The sequence below is a fragment of the Hoplias malabaricus genome, chromosome 12 (assembly GCF_029633855.1).
Source record: "Hoplias malabaricus isolate fHopMal1 chromosome 12, fHopMal1.hap1, whole genome shotgun sequence".
NCBI lineage: Eukaryota > Metazoa > Chordata > Actinopteri > Characiformes > Erythrinidae > Hoplias > Hoplias malabaricus.
Window position 1 is genome coordinate 33,379,218 of NC_089811.1, and position 17,895 is coordinate 33,397,112.

General features: G+C 38.7%; 2 protein-coding genes across 2 annotated transcripts in view; one reads left to right on the forward strand and one right to left on the reverse strand.

Moving 5' to 3' along the window:
- Nucleotides 1–1,896: 1,896 nt before the first annotated feature.
- slc38a11 (solute carrier family 38 member 11) lies at nt 1,897–15,292 on the reverse strand. The gene is made up of 14 exons (XM_066641211.1): nt 15,238–15,292; nt 12,260–12,466; nt 10,815–10,966; nt 10,467–10,593; nt 8,441–8,515; nt 6,907–7,041; nt 6,487–6,552; nt 6,288–6,394; nt 5,890–5,969; nt 4,699–4,769; nt 4,394–4,555; nt 3,634–3,746; nt 3,086–3,217; nt 1,897–2,428 (listed from the first exon to the last, which is right to left on the reverse strand). Exons 3-14 carry the CDS (start codon nt 10,854–10,856, stop codon nt 2,132–2,134), a joined length of 1,407 nt encoding a protein of 468 aa, XP_066497308.1. The 5' UTR covers nt 10,857–10,966; nt 12,260–12,466; nt 15,238–15,292; the 3' UTR covers nt 1,897–2,131.
- Nucleotides 15,293–15,553: 261 nt separating this feature from the next.
- scn1laa (sodium channel, voltage-gated, type I-like, alpha) overlaps nt 15,554–17,895 on the forward strand; it is a 43,935-nt gene continuing 41,593 nt past the window's right edge. The window contains exon 1 of the mRNA XM_066686390.1: nt 15,554–15,674. The gene's annotated coding sequence lies outside the window, so the exon portion shown is untranslated. The remainder of the gene's footprint in view (nt 15,675–17,895) is intronic.

Here is a 17,895-nt window from a genome sequence, read left to right on the forward strand (position 1 = left end):
AGCTCGAGTCTGTTTTTTTCTGGAAGAGCTCGTAAGTTGCGAATGGGGGGTGCCGCTAATCAACTGTTGAGATGGATCACAAGGACAGGGACAAAATGTATCTGCGACTGCCATTAAATCATCGCTTTTGATATATCTGATCAACTGCAATGTTATACAGGCTTAGTTAAAGTATGTTTGTTAAGTACGTGAGGCTCCGAGATCCCCCCGAGGCGGGTAAGGTGGTAGCGCCCAAGCGAATGTCAGCAGCGGCCTTCTTGTTGCCAGGGAAACTGTGATGCTGTAGAGTAAACGTAAGCAGTTATTTTCATCACACGAAAACGTGCTGAGCCTGAAGGGACCGGGCAGCTATTGATAAACACTGCCAGTGTGCTCTGTCCCCATCATCAGCCCCACTGTCTCAGAGCGAGCACTGGAGTCTCTGCTTTTGCCTCTCATGCACTTAGGGCGAGACGGTACAGGTGAAATAGGACATTTACTAAAACAATATTTACCCCAGTGCTTATTAACGAATCATGACTGTATTCGAATGTTTTTTATATTGGGCATTTATGTTATGTAAGTTATTAACTGATTAAATATGCACAGATAATTTAAAAAGCAAAGATCTAGTCATTAAATAATGTATGAGAAAACCCTTCTGTGATAACATTCAGTATAGATTTACAAACTAAGAAATTTAATTAATGTAGGTGTTGTAGAAATGGAACAAACCTATTGTGAGATTTTTCAATCTATCATCCAGCCCCCAAGGGATTAATATAAGGCCTAATTTATGGCAAGATAATAGACTGAAAAATCCTGCATTTTAGTTGTTGCTGTTTCCAGTAGTGTGTCAGTAAATCTATAATAAACAAAACCTTATCACCACTGAAACCACTAAAATCATCCCGTGTTCAACACAATACAAAGCTCTCTGGCACATGGTGCTGTCTAAGCCATATACACTGGTTTAAGATATTCTATTAATGATAATAATAATGATAATATTAAAAACACGTAGGAGCCTAGTAATTACCCTCTGAAGTAATGCAAGGCAGTACTATGCAAATATTAATTCATCATGTAAAACACCAGTTGTGTACAACATTGTTGGTTTGCTTTCCTGAACCTGGACCATCATGAATGCCATTCTCTCACTCGCAGCCTTGGGCAATGCTTTCTCTTGCCACTAATCCATGAGATCAGGGCTGCTTCCGGGATGCCAGACTCACTGGATTACAGTGGTCTCCATGATCATAGGTCCATTCCAGTTGATTATGGCCAGGGGTAAGGGTGGAATGATGAGATTGTGTTTGTGGTCAATCTTTGCTGACAAAAGAAGAGAAAAGGTCACAGGAGAGGAATTACTGGGGGTCATGCCCATTCACGTAATGATTAGATATTACACTTAATACGAATCGATAGCTGGTTCATTATTTGAACGCAGTAATAACACAGGTAAAGGTTTGGATATTGTGCTTCCCAAAAACTCAGAAACACATTTCCTGCACGAGACCTGATATGACCATCACTGTTTTCAGGTGTTGGCTTGAACAAATACAGGGAGCTATATGATGATTTTGGTCTTGTTATCTTATTTCTGTTAACCTCACTGACAGTGATGCCTTTTACTAGAAGGATGGAGTGGACAGAGATTTGGGGTCAATATTACACCACACAAGCAAAGAAATACTCAATGTACTCACTTGTTTGGCGACACCTTGTGGCAGAAATGCTGCATCTGGGCCCAGTCACGTGCTCAAGTTTGAGCATCCCTGACAAAAATCACGTGATGTTGATTTTCCAAATGAATCTAAGTGCACATCTTCTACAGGCAACACATCAACAACATATTTTAATGCCCAATCACTTTTATTTGCGTAAAAACACATATTAGAAAATGGGCCTGTGAAAAGGTTCATGTATTATTTTTATATTATTCTTTCCAACATTTTTAACTCAGCAGGTAAACAGAATTGGTGCCCTGAATATTTAATTTCCATTCAGAGTACATGTTAACTTTATTTCACTTATTACACTTTGTTACACATATTGGGTGTCCATATATTTTGCATAGGAGTGAACAGTCGTTTGACTATTTTAACCGAAAGGATATTAAAATGTTCAAAAGGGCACCTCCAAGCCCTGTTTACACTTCAGCCAGGCTTGTGTTTTGAGTGACGTTTGTGATCTGTATTATGGAAGGGGCTGGGGTTGTGGTGGAAACCGAAGTGTTCTTGTTTGTGCAATAGAACATTTCTACTCCGTGTGAGCAGTCCTGAGGAAATAGTCCTGTCATTACCAAACCAATGATCATCACAAAAACCCCGGCAACCATAATCAGACTTGGGATAAGCTTCTTTCTGTGAAACCAGCGACCGCTGGAGAGTTTCAGGAAACAGGCAGAGGGAATGATGAAGATAAGAGGTGTGGCGCTCAGGACACCCTGAAAAACACATACATGCTGTTTAAGGAATGGCAAATAACAGAACAGCTAGTGAAGCTCTAAGCAAATAAATAACAGGGGCTTCACTTTGTGCCATGTGACCAGTTTTAAAATTATAAATATATATAAATATATTATCAATTAATTACAGTCTTTATTATACTCCTACAAAAATATAAATATACAAACTGTTAATATTATCTCATATTCATTATCGTGAATTAAAAACATTGTATTCCCCTTCCCCATCAGGTTTTAATGTTTTTGAGACAGTTAAAAAAAACAGTGACATTATTTTATAGTAAATAACAAAAAATTAAAAATTAAATTGATTGAAATGAATAAAATCATGGAAAACCCACCATGCTTAAGTTCATACAGCAGACAAATATGGACCAAGTCAAATAAACTTTGTACTTAATCTTTTTATTTTTTTGGTATATCTGTGTGAATATGATTTTTTTTTTATGTGAACAGCCAAACAACAACAAAAAAAAGGATTTGGGCCACTTTTTTCTGCAGTGTTAAACAACCCATAAAAATACATAAGATTTCAGGTTTGATTAGCACAAAGTAGTAATTTTAATATGTTAAACTGAATTTAAAATGAACCAAAATACTAAACCCACTTTCATGTATTGTACAATGTACACTTACATTCAGCTCCAGCACAACTCCCAGACAGTCATAAGTAAGGGAAATGGCAGTAATTGCTGATATTATCACCAAGGTAACTATGACGTGGACTGTGTTGCTAAGTAGTCCATTAAAAAAGACATTTGACACCACCTGAAAGACAAAATATAGGATGGACCCCTTAAATGAGGTATAATCCAATTGTGCTTCGAGTAGCTTGAGCAAAAAGTGATGCACTCTAAAATAAAAATGAGAATTTTCCACAGAATAAGTGCCTATGAGAGGATACATTTTTAGATATGCTCTGGAACTAATGCAGATACTGCACATTATCTAAACTGCTAAGTCTAATCTGTCTATAGACAATGTAGGTTCTCATTAGTGTTTGTATTCCTCCAATAATGCAAAATGAATGTGTGTTTCAAATAATGCTCAGTGAATGTATATTTATAATATATATAATTGGTAACACTTTGAGAGGCGTACACAAATTAATAATAGCATTATTACAAACAGGGGAAACTAAAGCTACAAGCTACTCAACGTAAAATCAATAGAAATATTCACACCTCTCTTGTCACAAAGCACTCCAAAGGGAAAGTGGTGATTATACTGATTCCAAAGCAGAATCGACCAAACGTGGCCAAGCTATCACCCTTGCAGTAGTTTTCAAATATATCACCTAATATGAGGGAACAAATGTCATGAGTGATTAATTACAATACTACAATATGAAATTACATTTGCATCTAATACTATGTCTAAATGTTTGTAGGCACCACTTCTAATTAGTGAATACAGCTTCTTTAAAAAGTACCCACTGTGAACAGAGATTTGTGGTTTTGTGTAATATCCTTTTCATCTCCCTAGAAAAAGTGTCACCAGTAGAATGGGCCTCTCTGGAGCAGCATCATGGGAGCTTAAAGTCACCCTCCTCAATGTCAAGCATTGTCTAGAGAAGAATAAAGCCCTCCTGCAGTGCTTTGGAGCAGTGGAACAGCATTCTCTGGAGTGACTGGGCAAAATTCAGTTTATCTGGGATGGGTTGGAGGGATGTTTTTGATTCAAAACTAATCATCCAGCATCTGTACCCAATCTCAAATAAGCTTTCAGAGCTGAATGTTATTTAAGCCTCACAGAAATGTTTATTTATATATATATGTAAAGGCTTTGCATGACACCAGAAGCTGGTGCAAACCCAAAGGTGAGAAATGAGCGATTAATGGCCTTAAATTCAAAAGATATGCTAAAGAAGCATGTGTCCAAAAACCTTTGACCGTATAATGCAGAGTTTCTGATTGTGTATATCTCCTCCCTGTGTGATTTTACCTTGTGTGTAGCCAGTAAAAGTAACATATCCAGCAACAGCAAACAAGCCACTGATGAGGGCTGCTGAGCCCACTGACAGGTGTGTGATGTGTGACCAGTTCTTCAGAGTGGGCTCCTGCAGAGACTTGTAGATGATGAAGCTGTTGTGGTGGCAGATAAAAGCTAGAAATCACAGGGAAATTTCAAATGAGATTCACAAAGCACACACAGTGAAGAAAACAGTTAGATACAAAGTAAAAAAAAAACAGGCCACTTAAAGGTTTGAGCTTATTTTTAGATGAAAAGTGACTTCAGAGCTACCTCACCAAAAGACATGACACCGACTGCTTGAATTGCATTCCACCGCGCAAACACCCAAGCGTCCTCAGAAGGGGGGCTATTAATAAGAGGAATATAACTGTAAACAAAACAGCTGTAGACCTTTACAAGTCAATTTAGTTCGGATTATTCAGGAAACAATACAATGCATCATAAAATCCCACCTTAAATCAGTTTAATTTTACTGCTATGGTGAAGGGATACTGGGTATAAATTTATGAATGTGAGTCTTTAAAAATGCATGTTAATGTCAGGGCACGGTGGTTCAGGAGCCTCACAAGACAGGGCACAAGGCAGGATCACACCCTTGATGGGGCACCAATCCTGCGCATCGCACCCCACACTCACACATTCAGTCATACTTATGGACAATTTTGCATAGCCAATTTTGTTTTTGGACCATGGGAGGGAACCGGAGTACCCGGAGGAAACCCACACACACTGAAAGAACACACCAAACACTCACAGTCACCTGAAGTGGGACTGGAACTCACAACCGCAGAACCTTGGACCTGTGTGAAAGCGACACTACCTGGAGCATTACCGTGGTGTCCTGTAAATGCTTTCTAATTCTTGAAAGAAGTTTATGTTCCATGCAGAAGTTCCACTACATGAGGTGGCTATGTTTAATATTGGTTTAGTATACAGTTTCAGATTAATCTAGATCCCTAAGCATTAGTGTAATGATATTTTTCATAAAATGAAGAAAAACTGGAGAAAATGCCATCAGTTTACACAGTTCAGAGCATGAAGATTTTGGTTGAAGAAGTAAGATAAACTATAAATGGTACGTACAGGGCTGGACAATACTTCAATATCAATATATATCACAATATAAAATGTTTCAATAACAATTTTATGTTTTTTAAAAACATTTTCAATAATTTCAATATATGTTATACACAGTATCTGTCACTAACGGTCATTACAATGTGCAGTAATTAGTTGTCAATTTAAAATTTTAGTTTAAAATTAATATTAAATTATATGAATTATTAATATTGATGGTGATGTCATGTTTCTTGTTTGTTTTAGTGTTTTTCAGTGGATTTTATAAGGTTCATTTTGAAATTATAGCATATCCACCACGATTAAGAAATATATTGTGATATCAATTTTGGCCATATCGTCCAGCCCTAGGTACAGATGAGTGTACAGTGTGATATTTATCTTAGTACATCTGGTGTCCCAGCGTTGCAGCCCTCACAATTACCATGATGACAATGGCCAGAGTCAGTAGCATGGACAACAGGGACACCTGAAAAAGAGAGAATTTGACCTTATCTTAAATGTATGCATTTACATTTCATGTGAATATAAAACATACAAAGAAATATATCTTTACATTGGTACACATTTCATGTTCCTTTAATGTGTACTACAATAAAGACATCCAGGTTATTCTGCACAACTGCTATTGGTTTTTTGTATTATATGTAATATAATAAGGTGCTTATGAAAATACAGAACAATGCTTAGCTTGATATGAAAGTTAACATACACATTACACAGCAGATCATAAGGACAATGAGAACGATTAATGCTTATACAGAGTTGAAAGTGACTAGAAATATACCTTCCCCAGTTTAGCTACGTCTCTGTAAAGTGACAGAGGTATAGTGAAGAAAACAGTGGAAAGCAGGATGACAAAATGTCTGTTAGCCAGGATGTGACCAGGGCCAACTGCAACAGCAAAGAAACATGAATATATCAGCAGGTAGCATTCAGTATAAGGTCTGAATTAGGTCTTGGACCACAGAAATAACACAACTCACCTCCAGGTATATTCTGAAACACCTTGGACATAGTGTCTCCAGTAATGATGTTGTAGCTGATCATTGCTACATGAAATATAATATTGAAAAGAGTGTTAGCATTTTGTAAAAGGTCCCATAGTTCACTCAGGCATTACAGACCAGCACAGACAGAGTGATGGCTACTCATTTGGATAAGCTATATACTGCAGTGTATTTTCTTATGTAAATGTTGCCATCAGATTAAAACCTTGTAACCTTGTAATTGTGTATACCTACTCTTCTGTTTGTCATTATTTTGTCATTATATAGACATTATACAATTGGGCACTGGTACATTCATATTATTTTAAATGTTTGAAAAATGTCTAAAAATGTAAATACAAAGTGTATTCAGACAACAACGACACAAATAGATGAAAATGAAAGGCCAGTATTTACCAATGAATGGATAAAGGAACTGCAGGACTGATAGAATCAGGAATCCAGCAAAGCCGAATGTGCTGTACACTAGAGACTGATAGCTGTGTGTCTCTGACAGGTTTCCTCCTTTTATCAACAAGATGATGGAGTAGTCTGCAGAAGAGTGACACACTGCCATTAACATGTCTATGATGACAGGGTATAAATTATTATGCTGACAAAATATAGACAAACCTACAAATTGTCGCTGTCATAACAAAACCCCCGTGTGTGTGTGTGTGTGTATATATATATATATATATATATATATATACCTTTCAACTGGCTCATCATGAAATTCAGACACAGTATTTATTTATTTATTTATTTTACAAATGGTGCAGTATATGAAAAGAAAATTAAACAAATGTGTGATAATTTGATATATGATTTACTAATACTAATAAATCCATCCATCCATCCATCCATTATCTGTAACCATGATCTGTTATCCAATTCAGGGTCACGGTGGGTCCAGAGCCTACCTGGAATCATTGGGCACAAGGCGGGAATACACCCTGGAGGGGGCGCCAGTCCTTCACAGGGCAACACACACACTCACACATTCACTCACACACTCACACCTACGGACACTTTTGAGTCACCAATCCACCTGCAACGTGTGTTTTTGGACTGTGGGAGGAAACCAGAGCACCCGGAGGAAACCCACGTGGACACGGGGAGAACACACCAACTCCTCACAGACAGTCACCCGGAGGAAACCCATACAGACACTGGGAGAACACACCAACTCCTCACAGACAGTCACCCGGAGGAAACCCACGCAGACACAGGGAGAACACACCACTCTCCTCACAGACAGTCACCCGGAGGAAACCCACGCGGACACAGGGAGAACACACCACACTCCTCACAGACAGTCACCCGGAGGAAACCCACGCGGACACAGGGAGAACACACCACACTCCTCACAAACAGTCACCCAGAGGAAACCCACGAGGACACAGGGAGAACACACCAACTCCTCACAGACAGTCACCCGGAGGAAACCCACGCAGACACAGGGAGAACACACCACTCTCCTCACAGACAGTCACCCGGAGGAAACCCACGCGGACACAGGGAGAACACACCACACTCCTCACAGACAGTCACCCGGAGGAAACCCACGCAGACACAGGGAAAACACACCACACTCCTCACAGACAGTCACCCGGAGCGGGAATCGAACCCACAACCTCCAGGTCCCTGGAGCTGTGTGACTGCGATACTAGCTGCTGCGCCACCATGCCGCCCTACTAATATATCATAAACTGAAAATGAAAATAGTGACAGATATGTACTTACATGGTCAACTTATTATTAGAAGTTCACAATATTCTAAAGCAGCAAAATACATTTCATTTTTTTAAAGTTAACCTTAACCCTAACACCACTGAAAATATTAAAGGTAATGATTTTAAAAATGGTGATATGAGAAATTACTTGAATTAAGCGCACACAGTGTTTACTGAGGGTCTAAAATGACAGGTAAATAAACAGTATCTAATACCTGTAATGCAAGCAACCAGGAACAGCAGCAGCAGCCCCAGAGGAAGACCAGCCTGTGCCATTGAGTATGGCAGACCTGGACGAAGAGAAGAAAATGAAAACAATGTTTCTTTTATTCATAAGAGCTAGCCATGCTAAGGCAGACCCAAGCTGTTACACTATATGTCCAAAGGTCTGTAGATATCCCGTCTAATTCATGAGTTTAGCTACTTTAAGTTTCACCCACTGTGGATACAGGAGTTCAGTTGTATAGCTTGTAATCTACAGTATCATTAGGCTGTGGCACTCTGGAGCAGAAACACATGGGCATAAACAATTATTTTCAAACATATTATCAAAGGTTTTCAAAATGGAACATCCATCATAAGCACCTGAGTCCACAAGGTTGAATGTAATCAAATATTCACTAAAAACTAAAGTCTAAAGCTTTCTGCGACATGAAAAAGCTGTTAATGCATCAAAGAACACACTCTCTATGTAAATCCTATAGTGAAGTAAGACATTTTTACTCTTATACTTTTATACTGTGAGCGATAAATTTAAAAATATTCATTCACATAAGAGTAAAAGACAAGTGCAACTGGTTCAGAAAAATGTGAAACATTGTTCATTGTAGCAGAACTGCCCAATTTAAACGTGAACAAATTTATCACATGAACACAGACCTGAACATGCACACACACATATTACCACACTTCCAATATTTTTCTATTTTCAAAGTAAACTGGAATCTTTAGGAGTTAATGTTCTCTTTGGAGTCATGGGTGCATTCCTGTCTGAGCTGTGAACTATCATAGTCTTGTGCTGAGTCACATTTTTAGCAGTCATATGATCCTGCACCAGAGGGCAAACTAATTCACTGAGCATAGACTTGTTGTTAACTGACTCCCTATTATTTCAATGAATTAAACAGAAAAGTGTAAACAAAAAATGTCTCTTGTTGTACGCTAACTTTCCTTTTCTTTTGGCTAGGTAAGTTAACTGGGCTAAGTACTTTAGAAGGTTTGCTTATTTTAGCTTCAAGCTCAATCTGAAGCCACCTTGTGACTTCTTCAACCTGCCATTGTAGCAATACAGTTACAATCTATGCCTCATAACTTGTGTGTGGGTCTGTTTTTTGGTCTTTGGTTTGTGTTACTGCCTAAACACCCTAGACCAGAAAGTTTAATAGGGGTTGTTAAAGGGGTTGTAACAATATATATGAAAACGTATTTCCAATAGGAGTCTACAAAGGGCTCTGTGACATTAATTAGGTTGGTGGTATGTGTTAATGTAACATCAGCATGAATGCCAGGACCCAGTGTTTCCAAGCAGAACAATGTCCAAAGCATCACAATGCTTCTGCTGCCTAGCCTTCTTCTCAGATTGTGTCCTGGTATCATCTCTTCCCCAGGTAAGAGACACACACCACCCAGTGGTCAACAGGATGTAAAAGAAAACGATGCATCAGATTAGGTTGCTTTCTTCCATTGCTAAATTGTCCAGTTGTGATGCCCAATGTAGGAACCTTCAACAGTAGACAGGGTTCAGCTGGGACTTTCTGACCAGAGCCAGCATTCACTATTTCAGCTATTTGTGCTACATTAGGTTCTCTATGAGATAAGTGCAGACAGGCTAGGCTTGTCACTCACTGCATCAGTGAGCCTTGGGCTCATATAACTCTGTTTCTCATTAACGCATGGTCTTTTCTTGAATAATTTTTGATAGGTACTAACCACTGCATACCGGGAACACTCCACAAGACCCGTGGTTTGAAGACACTCAGACCCAGTCACTAATCATCACAAATTGGCCCTTCTCAAAGTCATTCAGATCTTAATGCTCGCCTATTGCTGCTTCCAACACATCAACTTAAAAATCTGACTGTTCACTTGCTTCACACTTCACTGGTTTTAATGTTGTGGCTAATATTTGTATCAATAAAAAGGGTTAGTTAAAGTCTCAAAGATTAAAGGATGGAAAGTTCTAAGTTGTAGAGCTGTTTGGGATGGAGTAAAGTAGAGACATGCAGATACAACAGGTCTTACCAATAAGCCCAGATCCAATAATGGAGTTGATAAAATTGAATGAGGCAGAGGTCATGGAGCTAGTACCTCCTTTTCCATGGTCTTTCGTCTGGGGTGAGAGTAAAATATTACTCTCATCATCACCTTCCTGAAAACAACAGCATTTCTTTAATTTCACCTGCTTTCCCAGTGGTAAACGTCAAACTGCAAAGAGGTTTTAACATTCAAACGTGTTAATCACAGGCTTCTGAATATTTTTTTTAGACTGTTACACCACAGAACAATGGCAATAATGTAACACAGTTTTATCACGTGTAAGTAACTGACACACATTCAAAATCGTGATTCCGATCAGTGTGTGGGGCCTACCTTCACAATGAGCCCAGTCCGGTCATTTGTTTTCGTTTCCATTTCCAAGACTGAAGAAGCCAAACTCAGCCGTTCACCTCTCTCTCTTTCTCTCGCTCTCTCTCTCTCCTTTCGTTCCCTTTCTTCCCCCCGCCCCTGGGCTGCGGCTGCTGCTGCCAGGAAAAGAATTAGAAAGAGTTAGATTTCAAATTTCCACAACTTTAACCCCCTTTCGACACGCAACAACCACACAATCCTATTAGCAGCATTACATCTTTCTTCAGCAGTTCGGATTGGTTGATGGACCAAAGGGACAGGGATTTAAGTGGAAATGTCCAAAGGAAGAACGGATAGGCGTTGAATGCAGTTTATTGCACGTGTTTATGTAACTTCTAATGCTTTTCTATCATATTTTGTACGCATCCTTGGTAGAGACACGTGCAAGGCATTTCAACGGAAAATACTCGCCAAAGAAATACTCGTCGTTTAAAACTTAGAAACGCTACTATTAAAAATAATCCGTGATTGTTAAATATTTTTAACCTGATAGCAAGGAGACGGCGGACCACTGAGGTAAAAGTTAGAGGTCCACTAGTGTTTTGCACAGCGTTTTCTGGGCGAACCACTGCTGATTAAACAGAATTTTAGACAAAACCCAGTAAACAAGGAACGTCCCTGGACGTTCAAAATAGGTCTAAAATAGTCTGTCCTACAAGGACATATTTTAAACGTCAATGGACGTCCAAAATCCATCTTAATAAGTTAGTTAAGTGTTGACCAATCGATAACGTCAGTGGACGTCCAAAACGCGTTTTATACAAGTAATTTATTTCAGGACCAATTAATAACGTCAATGGACGTCCAAAATACGTCTAATAGTCGTCTTTTCAATGTCTGTGTTTGGACGTCTTTTCAACTTTCATTTTCAACCTTAAGAGAACGTTGATTAGACGGCAGTCATTACGTTATTTCAACGTTGAATCAACGGCTAAATGTTTACTGGGAATACCACATTTTAGCACTTTTCCATTCACAGTCCAATTTACATTTTTTCCTTCATTAGGTTTTTTTTGTTATTCTTTTTAAATAAGATTAGTAAATAATTTAAATCCAGCACAGGGTCAACATTTTCAGCATAATCATTTATATCAGTCTTATACTCATTATTATGTCTCTCATAGCTGTTGGTAATATTTGTATTAGTTTGTTTTCTAGAATAAAAGTCTCTGTGAATGTAAAATCTGATTGAGGAGATTATAAATGAGTTATATCCTGTACAGGACACTAATCTGAGTGGTCTAATATTGGACCAGCAGTGGTCTACAGTCAGTGGTGTGCCAGCCTCTTTATGACAGTGGACTGATATATGTTCACTGTCTGGATAACTGACATGTTCAAAGAATTTAATAATCGCACTACAAAAAACATATTTCTATTATCTTAAAATGTAAATTTGGCTTAGTTACCTGTAATATCTGGTCAGCAGGGGGTGCAGTAAACTCAATACTCGACCTCAGCCTGCGCCTACGAGCACAGCCATTAGAACTCGGAAATCATTGGCTCACTTCAGATATATCACCATCAATTAGGGTGTGCCTCATGTAAATAATGTAAATGAAGCCTAGTAGGCTGGCACTTGATTTCTTACACTGAACCTGAATAAACTCTACAGCCTGGATAGGAGTGACCACGTTACACAAAACAACATATAACCAACCACACACACACACACACAGAGAGAGGGAGAGAGAGAGAGAGAGAGAGAGAGAATCAGTTTTTTTTCTCAGTTGAGTGACTAGATGCAAGCATTGTAAAATTCATTCATTCATTCATTATCTGTAACCGCTTATCCAGTTTAGGGTATCTGAATCATTGGGCGCAAGGTGGGAATACACCCTGGAGGGGGCGCCAGTCCTTCACAGGGCAACACACACACACACACACTCACACCTACGGACGCTTTTGAGTCGCCAATCCACCTACCAACGTGTGTTTTTTGGACTGTGGGAGGAATTTGGAGTACCCGGAGGAAACCCACACAGACACAGGGAGAACACATCAAACTCCTCACAGACAGTCAGCCGGAGGAAACCCACACAGGCACAGGGAGAACACACCACACTCCTCACAGACAGTCACCCGGAGGAAACCCACACAGACACAGGGAGAACACACCACACTCCTCACAGACAGTCACCCGGAGGAAACCCACACAGACACAGGGAGAACACACCACACTCCTCACAGACAGTCACCCAGAGGAAACCCACGCAGACACAGGGAGAATACACCACACTCCTCACAGACAGTCACCCGGAGCGGGAATCGAACCCACAACCTCCAGGTCCATGGAGCTGTGTGACTGCGACACTACAATGCATGTTTATTTAACATAATGTGTAATACTTGTAGTCCTAAAAGTCCTATCAACACCTGATAGCAATGGATTCATTATTGTGTTCAGCCACAAGATGTCATTAGAACACTTCAGTCACAACGGGGCACGAACGTTTAAGGATTTATGAAGCAAAATGAATCTCTACAACCTTGAAAAGCCTATACAACTCCACAATCATCAGCACTCATTTACCTCACAGAGTCGTCAGTGTTACTGTTAAAAAAATAAAGAGTCCAGTCATTACAGTATATGCATTGTTTTCACTATACAGTGACTGCTATGCAATTAATACCTTCAGACAAGCTGCTGAACAGCAGGTAGAGATATATGGTCTCTATATTAACCCCATATTAACTCTGTAGTTTGTTTAAATATTCTGTCCTAAAAATGATTATAAAGTCAATATCAGAATATTATAACTGTAACTGTAACATGACAAATTGCCACTTTATTAAAAAAGAAAAAAAAAGTATTAATAGGCTATGATCACGATCGCTAACGAATCACCTTCATTAAATTGTCTGAACCAAATCTCACGACTATACAACTGTATCCTCAAGACAAGAACAAGTCAATGCACATGCTTTTGCAGCACGTTCCTATATGGAACTCATTCATTCATAGTCTGTTACCACTTACCCAGTTCAGGGTTGGGGTGGGTCTGGAGGCTACCCGGAATCACTGGGCACAAGGCGGGAATACACCCTGGAGGGGGCACCAGTCCTTCACAGGGCAACACACACACTCACACATTCACTCGCACACTCACACCTACGGACACTTTTGGGTCACCAATCCACCTGTGTTTTTTGGACCGTGGAATCCGGAGAAAACCCACACGGACACGGGGAGAACACACCAAACTCTTCACAGACAGTCACCAAGAGCGGGACTTGAGGTCTTTGGAGCTGTATGACTGCGACACTGCCTGCTATGCAGCCGTGCCACCCTTTTATGAAGAAGAAGAAGAATTTAGAAGAATAAATTATTCTGACTGGCCATTTAAACTGCTGAAGTTTTAGGCTTATTAAAAGAATTTTAATAAAATGATAATAATTTTAGTACATTTTACAATACAACAATTACCATAAAATGACCAAAGATTGGGAGAAGGTTTGAATATTGAATTATAATTATCTTTTACAAATAAATAAATAAAATGTATATGTATATTTAAAAATTTATACAGATGATATTAAAATACCATATTAAATTTTATGGGTGGCACAGTGACAGTCACACAATTCCAGGGACCTGGGTTTGTGGGTTCAAGTCCCACTCTGGTTCTCCCGGTGTCCACGTGGGTTTCCTTCTGGTTCGGATTCCTCCCATGATCGAAAAACACATGGCTAGGTGGATTAAAGTCTCAAAAGTGTCCATAGGTGTGAGTGTGAGTGTGTGTCGCCTTGTGAAGGACTGGCAGCCCCTCCAGGGTGTGTTCCTGCCTTGCGTCCAGTGATTAAGGATAGGCTCCGGACCCACCACGACCCTTAACTATAGACAATGAATGAATTAATATTAAACTTTTTTATCTTCTTTACTGCAGTTTGCAATGAAAGTCTATGACTGCTGGGTTAGCGCTCACGTTTTTCTAAAATCATACTGTGATGTACTGATGTAACATGCAAATTTCTTTCAGGGATTACTTTAGCATCACAAGCATCACACAATGATATTATAGCTGTAATTTTGAAGCTGTACTCCACCCATCTCTAGTAAAAATGTACTCATAAACAATACTCACTCCATGGTACTCAAATACACCTATATGTGCCCACACTATTATCATATATATATTCATATACACTTATGCATTCTCAAATACTCCTAAAACACTATGGGCTCAAACTGTATTCATGCATATATAATTATATATATATATTTTAATACTAAAACCGTACTCATTTATACTCAAAGTGTGCTCAATATTTATTCTCACTCTTCACTCATACATTCAGCACATTAATAACTTCTCTAATACACTAACAACACTCCCATATACTCCACTGCTATCTATGTACACACACTGTATTCATGTGAACTCACACTGTACGGTAACAACACTGAAGTACCACGTCTATAGTTAAAGCTACTCGTGTGCAGGTACTCAGACTCCACTCGAGTGCACGTGCATGGGACTCGCGCCTACTGTGACGTATCATCTCGGTCGGTTGTGCCAATGAAGGACGGGAATCTCGTGAATCTGCTCGGTGGGTGAACACAGCGCACAGGGACAGCCCTCTCTCTCTCTCTCTCTCTCTCTCTCTCTCGTGTGTGTGTGTGTGAGTGAGTGTGTGAGTGTATGTGTGTGTACAAGAGCGTGTGCTCAAAACACTCTGGAATTTACTGATTTTTGAAACAGGACCAGTTCTGTCCGTGTTTTTCCTGCTTTCTTCTTGGGTGCTTTGGATGTTGAGGATAAAGTGCGACTTTAAAGGCGTGAACTGACCCTACACTACTTGCCCTGCCAGAGGATGAGGCTGGTGAGTGTCTATAATAGGGGCGGGTGGGTCCAAAAATCAGAAAATTAAACAGAGAGAGAGGGGAAAACTTTAAAAATGTCGGATAGTTTGTTGAGAAGTCATTGATATTGAGACAGAATAACTGAACGTAGATTAACTAATGATCAGATCATGTGAGGAGCAGAGCTAGAGATTGATTTGTCTCGTGTGTTATACATATAAAGCAATATTTCTTAGTGCCAGGAAATAAAACAATTCATACAAAGAATAAAAGCAGAAAAGTGCATTAATTAGCCACCTGCCTTAATTTAGAATTAATTATGATTAATTATATTGATTCAAATGCCACTCAAAGTACTTTACATTCTTATGGATAGAAAAATGATATTTACTGTTATAGGAATGGGGTAAATAGTGATTATAAGGTATATATGTGAGCTTAAACAGGTCACATAGGTGGATTGCAGAACTGTATTTAATAAAATGAGCTTAGGTTTTATATTAGTTATTCTATTTCCCATAAACCATGTCAGTTATTTTTAAGATTAGTGTTAGATTGAGTTGGTTATGTCCTCTATTCTGAATTATCTTTGTTTGTCTGCTTGTCTCTTTATGAATATTGGACTGAATCTGTGAACCTGGCTGAAGAGCTTGTGTAGTCTTCTGATTACTTGTATTCCTTTGCTATTTTTCAGTCATTTATCAATGTTCGATCTGTTTTTTATTTGAAATAAATCTGGACATAGACCTGCTGGCAGACCGTAAAACAGCTCATGCCCTACAGGTTATTCCCTTTTCCAGTGATTGATTCTCTTATTATCCATGAAGAGATGCTGGGTGATGTAAGCAGAGAATGGGGTGGTTTCATCATATTGGGTGCAGCCCTGCAAGGACTTAACCTGAGCTAATACACGTCTAATATGTTTAATTAAACAGCCCAGTCATTTGTCTTGTATGCATATAATTATCAGACTGAGAAATGGTGACAGCTTATCTCTGGTTCCATCAGTATTTGCAACAGGTTTCAGGATGAGCTTATATTATTATATTTTTAACAGGCATGTCATTTATTTCAGTAAAAATAATAATAAATCTATCATATTTATTATTATTATTATTACTACTGTAGTTGCAGAAATGGTGGCTAGGGAGATTTTGAATAGTGTGTGTGTGTGTGTGTGTGTGTGTGTGTGTATTTTTGCATGGATGTATGGCCTATTAAGAGTATGAATATGCACTAGTACTTCATATTTGTTTGATAAAATATTAAGAGTTTACAAATTAACATTACAACAGGTGCATTTACAAGGCTCTGAAGTATCTTATAGAGTCTTTCCTGCAATGCTGACAGCGATAGAGTAAAGATGAGTGTCACTTATTTAAATAAATGCTTGTTGTTGACACTAACAGGTGTTTGATCTCAAATCAATGGCCCAACATTTTTGTTATGGTGAGATTCTGGGTATGTCTCCTCTAAAAGCATGGACATGGTTCATTCGTCTTCTAAGACTGCGTAAGAACATAGCTGTATGCATGTAAAGGGCTAGGTGAGAAAATGAATGGGTGAAGGAGTGAGTGACTCCTTTAACTAGGCTAAATTTCATGGCTTTTGTTTCAGACCCCGTCCACACATTTGTTTGTGAACGGTAAACTCATTTTGGAGGTTAATGTTATATTTATATTGATTCATTGCAATAAAATAGATCAGACGTTTGTTGGAATTTATATAAAACATAGTTCTAGCTCATCTTGCCTCAGATTGGTTGATTGAATGATTTATTTAAGTTGAATAAGTGAAATCTGCTGGTTGTCATGAAGGAGTTTTTAAGTTGGATGATTAATTATTTTTCATTGCAGATAAATTCATTAGTCACACCTGAGTTTGAACCAATCGTAATCCAGTATTTTATACCTCTGAGGTGCCTGCGCTGTTTTGACTGGGCTGTAAGCTGCTGTACGTTACAAAAGACAAGTACATTTTGTTTCTGTTCTTCTTTTTTAAAATGACTTTGGCTTCAAATACATTTTTTCCTACATAATAAACCCAAAATACTGGCACCAATATATAACTGCTGCACTATTTAATGTGGAATGAAAAATATATATGTGTAAAATTGTATTATAAGTGTATTAATGATGGGTTTTTGTGAGTTTGTAGCCTAAATGCTGTAAGCTGCATAAACTTAAGATAAGCTTCTTTACGTGAATCTAAGGTGGAATGGAACATTTGAATAAGAAGCCA